The sequence below is a fragment of the Chiloscyllium plagiosum genome, chromosome 4 (assembly GCF_004010195.1).
Source record: "Chiloscyllium plagiosum isolate BGI_BamShark_2017 chromosome 4, ASM401019v2, whole genome shotgun sequence".
Taxonomy (NCBI): Eukaryota; Metazoa; Chordata; class Chondrichthyes; order Orectolobiformes; family Hemiscylliidae; genus Chiloscyllium; species Chiloscyllium plagiosum.
Genome location: NC_057713.1, coordinates 36501850 through 36509704, shown reverse-complemented (window position 1 = coordinate 36509704; position 7855 = coordinate 36501850). Strand labels below are relative to the sequence as shown.

Below are 7855 nucleotides of genomic sequence, written 5' to 3'. Positions count from 1 at the left end.
GAGAGAGAGAGAGAGAGAGAGAGAGAGAACGCGCAAGAGAGAGTTGTCCATCTCACCCCACAGCAAGCACATCTCCAGTGGACTGAACTTGAAGATGCGTCGATGCTCCAGGCGACATCTGCAGTTCCGTCCAACCTTCCCTCGCAGGTGATGGAGGGTGAGGAGAGGCATGAGCCCTTGGAGGAGGGGAAGAAAGGAAAGGTTACGTTATTTTCTACAATTTAAAAATCAGACAAATTGAAATAGACAGTGGAATCGCCATCATACATCACCTCAAATTATCCTCCCAGCTAAAGCCTTATGAAAGACATAACATTCCTGACACAATCCACAAGTGCTTTGCATCATAGCTTCCTTACCCCTATACCAGAACCTCACTGTAAATGAAAGGGGTGCCAATGTTCCAGGGCTATACTGGAGCTTAAAGAATTTTTACAGATTTCCAGGCGCATGAACATTAAAAACAATCATTTGATTTTAGAATACAAGATGCGCAGAAACAAGGAGAGTAGGCCATTCGGCACTGTGAAATTGGTCTACAATTCAGTGGATCGGGGAGATCGGATTGTGGACTTTATGCCACTTTCTTGCCTGCCCTGCCATAACCTTCCACTCGCTTGCCAATCAAAAACCCATTTAACGCAGTGTCAAATATATCCAATGACCTGGCATCCACTGCTCTGTACAGAAAGAATTCCAAACACTATAACTCTAAGTTGAAATTGCTCATTTCCGCGTTAACGGGAGACCATTTTATCTTTAAAACTGTACTCTCTAGTTCTAGATTCCTCTATGAGAGGAAGCATGGTCCCCAGCATTTACCCTATCATTATCACCTCAGAGAAGACTCCCTCACATCCTTCAAACCTTCTGTGACATTGGCCCAATGTGCTCAACCTTTTCTCATTCAACAACTCTTTCATTTCAGGGATCACCGTAGTCACACAAATGCAGATTAAGTTCAATGCAGAAGATTGTGAAGTAATACAGTTCGGCAGGAAGAAGAGTCATATAAAATAAAAAGCCTAAAGGTGGTGCAGTAGCAAAGGGATCAGGATGTATCTGTGCAGATGTCATTGAAGGTAACAGGACTAGTTGAGGACATGCTTAGTAAAGTACACCGTATCCGAAGTTTTATTATTGGGGGTACAGAAGACAAGAGCAGAGACATTATAAAACACTTCTTTAGTGAAGTACAAGAGTTTTGCTAGAGCACACCTTGAGTATCTGGTTTTGGTCTTCTTACCTCAGGAAGGATATTACTGCCATAGAGGAGAAACAAAGGTTCACTGGACTGCTCCCAATAATGGGACCATCTTATGGAGGGAGATTGGAAAAACTGGACAATTTTCCCTAGAGATGAGAATCATGAGATAATCTCATCGAAATGTACAAAATATTTAAATAGGTCGACTGGACAGATGCAGGAAAGGATCCTCCCATAGAATCAGAGGGCACAATTTAAACATTTAACAGTTTAAACAGAGGGGGACACCACTTAGGACCAGGAATGAGGAGAATTTTCGTTTATTGGAGGGCAGTGAATCTTTGGAATTTTCTACCCCAGAGGGCCATGCAAGATCAATCTTTCAGTATATTTAAGGTACGGATCAACAGATTTCTGATTACTAATGGTGCAAAGCGTTATGGGATAATGTGGGCAGCAAATATCGAAGTGTTTGAGCAGCCATCCTTGTACGATCATGATGGAAAAGGCTCGAGGGGCTGAATGGCCTACTACTGCTGATAAAATATAGCACCCAGTCCTGGATGCAATAGTGTAAGAAAAAAAAAGTGAAGGCATTAGAATGAGTGCAGAAAAGATTCATGAGAACTGTTCCAGGGATCTTTGGTTAGGGCTGTTTTCCTTGGACAAGGGCAAGGTGATTCAATAGAGGTATTCAAGATCATGAATGGTCTGGTCAGGGGAGATAGAAGGAAATCCTATCATAAATGTGAGAGGTTGAAAATTTCATCATTGGTTTAGGAGAGACATGAGGAGAAACTTTTTCTTGGAGTGATTAGGGTTTGGAATGTGCTGCCTGACAGTCGAGTGGAGGCAGGTTCAATCAAGGCATTCTTAACTTGAAGGCGGCAGGAGACTGGTCCTAGGGGAATTATTCATTGGAGAATGTGCATGGACAAGGCTGCTGAATTGCCTCTTTCTGCACTGTAACAATTTGGGATTTATTTCTTTTTGCTAAGTGAGGAGACCACACTGCAGAAAGCAGAAATTGCTGAAGAGCTCAGCAAGTATGGAAGCACCTGTGGAGAGAAATCAAAGTTAACATTTCAGGTGGAGTGACCCTTCCTTAGAACCCAACCCAAAACGTTAACTCTCATTTCTCTCCACAGATGCTTCCAGACATTCTGAGCTTTCCAAGCAATTTACCTGAGAGATATGGACGTCGTTGGTGAAGCCAACTTTTATTGCTTATCCCCAAAATGCCCTCTGGAAAGTAACTGTGAGCTACCTTCTGGCTGCAGATACATCCACAGAGCTGTAAGAGAGAGAATTCTGGGATTCTCATCAGTGACAGTGAAGGAATGGTGATATATCAGATGATTCAGTTATGCAGCAGTTATTTATTAAGTGATGCAATCATGGAGTAGCAATACCTTTCATCAATCTTCCCAACAACCATCCAGCCATCCAGTAAACTTCAAACCACAACAAGAAAAGAATCTCCTTGGCACTGTATTATTTAAGCTGGCATAAGGTAACAGGCATAATTGAATGCAAGTATTTTCTCAAAATAACTGACAAAAACAAATCACCCTAAAACACACCGTTCATTGGTCATTGTTAATGTTTTCCATTGCACAATCACATTTTAACTAGGCACTGGTTATCCTTCTTATAGCATCTCAGATCAAGTACCGAAGATTTAAATTTAACAATTCACACATTTTTTCTCTTAATAACATCCACTACATTTTACCTGATATATTAGTTCTTTAACTTGTGCAGCTTTCAACTAAAGTTTCCATTTGCAAGAAATTTGTTACCTCAGTTATTTCAAGGACCTCCTAGTTAGCCAAATATTACCTTGGTGACAAGTTTAAAACAGTTCTCTCTTGTTTGCTACCTCTCTCACAGCAAAAAGGACGGGCCCAACAATTCCCTCATTTGCAAAAACAGAAATTGCTGGAAAAGTTCAGCAGGTCAGGCAGCATCTGTGGAGAGAAATCAGAGTTAACTTTCAGCTCAAGTGACCCTTTCTCAGAACTCAATCCAAAATGTTAACTCTGATTTCTCTCCACAGATACTGCCTGACCTGTTGAGCTTTTCAAGCAATTTTTGTTTTTGATTTACAGTATTTGTACCTCTTTTGGATTTAATTCCCTCATTTAACTTTCTTAACTGCTTGCTGTTCCTCCAATCAATCTGTTTCTCTTCCTCTTTGGGTGACAACAGGCTCATATTGAAGCAAAGAAGGAAGAGACCAAGCTGTAATTATAGAATATTGTTATGGATGCAATTATAAGCTATCATACTTATAGGGGTTACTTTTCTCTGATCTTGGGGGGCAAGTTTGAGACCAATTATTACAGACTGTCAACAGTTCAGGCCCCAACAGTGATCTCTATGGTACTTCACTTGTTGCAGTTTGCTGAACCAAAAATTACACAACTGTACCAGCTCATTGCTTCCTCTTAGTTAATCAATCCTCAATTAGTGACAATATATCACCCTCAGCACTAGGGAGTCTTACCTCAGGTCGTAAACTTTCATATAGCAGTTCAACGAATGCCTTTGGAAATCCAAATATACATTCACTAATTCCCCTTTATCCAGCTTGCTTGATAAATCCTCAATTAACTCTTGTAAACCAGTCAGATACAATTTCCCATTCACAGATCTGATTATGAGTATTACAATATACTCTTTCAAACATGGTCACCCCAAAACCAACACTGACTGAAGACCACACATGGTTTTTTTTAATTGATTGGTTCTCATTTTAAATAGGTCCTGCTGAAGTGGTGGGGAGGCCTTAAACTGCCAGACTTTTCGACTCAGACTCTCCAGCATCTGCAGTCCTCACTTTCTCCTAGTAAAGCTCCAATGCATGAGAAGTGAATTCATACTATTAAGTATAACAGCCATTAACCTAAAAGGACTTTACAATCATATTACCCGATTTTCAGGTGTCCCTCATTCACTGAGTTAAAATGTAATGATTTTAAAAGAAGTGTTCACATTTCTACCCTCAAACCCAGCCAAGTTCCAAAATCTAGTATGGCGACAGTCCTAAGACTGTCAGATTTGAGAGGATATACCTCAGAGATTTCTTAAATATACCATCTCTATAATAATGTATCTTAGCATAATGACAAATGCTAGATAACTGGCTGAACATTCCTTGCTTTCTGTCATCCTTTTTTCTAGGATAGGGCTGTTACATTTGGGGCTCTTCAACCTGCTTGGAGCTCACATAAGAATCCACCATCTGTGCAATCACTTCCTTTAGAAAGCTTAAGATGCTCCATCAGGTTCAGAGGACCTGTCAAAATTCAGTGCCATCAGGTTCCCCTGGTACATTATGACTCCTGCCTTTTCTGTGTTCTGTTGCAGAACGGTTGGTAAAGGTGTGAAACGTAACAAAGTGAAAAGGAACAAGTTAATACATATACACTAAAGAGCTAATAAATATCAATTAAGTTAATTGAAATTAATTAATGCATTCAGTGACAGTTGTGGGGCAATTATTGGTTGGATTGTGCCCTCTTGTGGTGCAATGATAGTGTCCCTACCCCTGGAAGAGGAGTCCCTAGTTCAGGTTCCATCTGCTCCAGGTGTGTAACAATATCTCTGAACAGTGCAATTGGCAAAGTATTTAAATGAATAAAGAAAGTTGATTGGATTGGAAGGGGTCTTGCACCATGGTAGCGCCCCTACCTCTGGACCAGGAGGCCTGGGTTTCATCTGTTTGTGATAAAATCTCTGAGCAGATGGATTACAAACGAGTCATTATTGGCTGTGCACCAAATGCACTCTGAGGCACTTTTTCTAAAGACTGTCCTGGGATAGAGGTCGACAGCACAGAAAAAGACTCTTCGACACTAGACACTAAAAAAAAGCGCCAAACTTCCCTAATCCCATTTTCCAGCAGTTGGCCCACAGCCTTACACACCTTGGCATTGCAATCGCACATCTAAATACCTCTTAAACGTTACAAAGGTTTCTGATTCTAACACCCTTATAGGCAGTTCCAGATTCCCACCAGCTCGAGGTGAAAGCCATTTCCCCTTCATATGGTAGCAAAGTAGATTATTACTTTAATGGTTAAAAAGTTGCAGCGTACTGCTGTGCAGAGGGACCTGGGTGTCCTTATGCATGAGCCACAGAAGGATGATCTACAACAAGCAATTAGGAAGGCAAATGGAATTTTGTCCTTCATTGCTAAAGAGGTTGAGTTCAAAAGCAGGGAGGTAATGTTACAGCTGTACAAGGTGCTGGTGAAGCCACACCTGGAGTACTGTGTGCAGATTTGGTTTCCTTGCTTAAGAAAGGATGTACTGGCACTGGAGGGGTTGCAGAGGAAGTTCACTAGGTTGATTCTGGAGTTGAGGGGTTGGCTTATGAGGAGACACTGAGTAGACTGGCATTATATTCATTGGAATTTAGAAGAATTAGGGGGAATCTTATAGAAACATATAAAATTATGAAGGGAATTGATAAAATAGAAACAGATAGGATGTCTGGAGTTGAGGGGTTGGCTTATGAGGAGACACTGAGTAGACTGGCATTATATTCATTGGAATTTAGAAGAATTAGGGGGATCTTATAGAAACATATAAAATTATGAAGGGAATTGATAAAATAGAAACAGATAGGATGTTTCCGTTGGTGGGTGAGACTAGGACAAGAGGGCATGTACCTCAAGATTAGAGGAATCAGGTTTAGAACTGAACTGAGAAGGAACTTCTTCACCCAGAGGGTTGTTAATCTGTGGAATCCCTTGTCCAGGAAAGTAGTTGACACTACTTTAGTAATCACTTTTAAAGCTAAAGTAGATACTTTTTTGAAAAATAAAGGAATTAAGGGATATGGTGAAAACGCGGGGGAGTGGAGCGGAGTCCACGAAAAGACTGGCCATGATCTTATTGAGGGGTGGAGCAGTCTCAAAGGGCCAGACAGCACTCCTGCTCCTAGTTCTTATGGTCTTATTCCTTTAAACAATATTGCTCCTCACCTAAAACCATGCCCCTGATCTATAATCCCTCCACCAAGGGGAAAGGTATGTTTTGGTTTACACCATATGTTGGATCCTTATTGTGGCTTTTTGGTCAGTGTTACACAGAGTAATCTATAAATACAATCTTTATTCTCCTTTGAGAAGGTTGAAAGATTTTGTGTTTTATCTGAAAGTTCTCTCTCAAATCTCTGGAGTGCAGCTTGAACACATTCTCCTCAGATATAACCATACTAATAGAGAGCTACAGCTGACTGCTTCAGGTGGGCATTGCAAGATATGCAGTCATCATTCCAAAACTTTCCACAGGCATCATTATTCCCCCACCTTCTTACTGTTACTGGTGGTTGCTCAATCCTCATGAGATCACCTGCTAGGGTCCAATAAAGAAAAGAAGAGAAACAAAGACTTCCACTTATAGAGGACCTTTCTTGAATAAACACCACCAACCCAAAGACACAATTGTGGTTGGTGAAGTATTTCTGAAGCATAATCACTGCGGTGGTTGTGAGGAACATAATGTGCACAACACAAGACAACAAAGAGCCCAATGACCAGATACTCTGGGTGGAACCTTCTGGGCCCATCCTGAGCTTTTAGAAAGCTGGATTGGATGAGAGGCAAAATAAAGGCAGTTAAAGTTTTGGTATTAAGTACTCAGATCAACCTTCCAGATGAGTCAGCTTTGAGAACCCCTTTTGCATTTATCAGGTTACCATGAATACTTCAACACCCCAGTACATCAAAAGGTGTGGCATTGGAAAAAAACAGCCAGTCAGGCAGCACCCGAGGAGCAGGAGAGTCGAGCATAAGCTATTCAGGAATGTGATGAACATACTTCAGAATCTTCCAAGTACATTCACCAGCACAACCTCCTGCAGTTAAAAATGGTATGTGTGTGTATTAACAAACTAGAACTACCATGTGTGAGCTCCAAGAGTACAAACTTCTTCAGTAATGTGGTGCTTTCATAACCAATTTGTTTCTTTGTGCAAAGAGGTGAAGCTTCCCTGGGTCAACCAGCTTTCGAGAAGTTTCAGTCACTTGCAGTCTTGCTTGCTGTTCTTGAATGCTTTGTGTAAAAATGTGAAGCCTCACGAGGTCAACAATGCAGCCTAAGCACATCAGCCACATTGGCCAGCGCTAGCAAACCTGACTGGGGCAGGCAAGAAGACCTCAATTCAAGAAGTTGGGAAAAAGATCGGCTGGGTGGAAAGGAACACTTGAACAATTCTGGGCAATAGAGGGAAGAAAACTGGGATACAGAGTGATGGGGGACACAAAGACAGGTAACACAGTGGGATAAGCACAAACACTTTGGAGGAAAAATGACCAGGTGAAATGAATAATGGGTAGTGTAAGGGCCTGGGGTTCACAGTGAAGAACAGGAATATTGAGAGATAGTAGGTAAAAAGAATGACTGCAGATGCTGGAAACCAGAGTCTAGATTAGAGTGGTGCTGGAAGAGCACAGCAGTTCAGGCAGCATCCGAGGAGCAGTAAAATCGACGTTTCGGGCAAAAGCCCTTCATCAGGAATACAGGCAGAGAGCCTGAAGGGTTGAGAGATAAGTGAGAGGAGGTTGGGGGTGGGGAGAAAGTCTAAACTCTGGTTTCCAGCATCTGCAGTCATTGTTTTTACCTATATATGCATTTC

The 7855-nt window shown here is 41.4% G+C and overlaps 1 protein-coding gene across 3 annotated transcripts in view; it reads right to left on the bottom strand.

Moving 5' to 3' along the window:
• Nucleotides 1-7855, bottom strand: part of setd2 (SET domain containing 2, histone lysine methyltransferase) — a 128978-nt gene that overhangs the window by 91798 nt on the left and 29325 nt on the right. For all 3 annotated transcript variants that reach the window (XM_043687966.1, XM_043687964.1, XM_043687967.1), the window contains exon 2: nucleotides 57-176. In XM_043687966.1, coding sequence (XP_043543901.1) covers nucleotides 57-176 — 120 coding nt within the window. The remainder of the gene's footprint in view (nucleotides 1-56; nucleotides 177-7855) is intronic.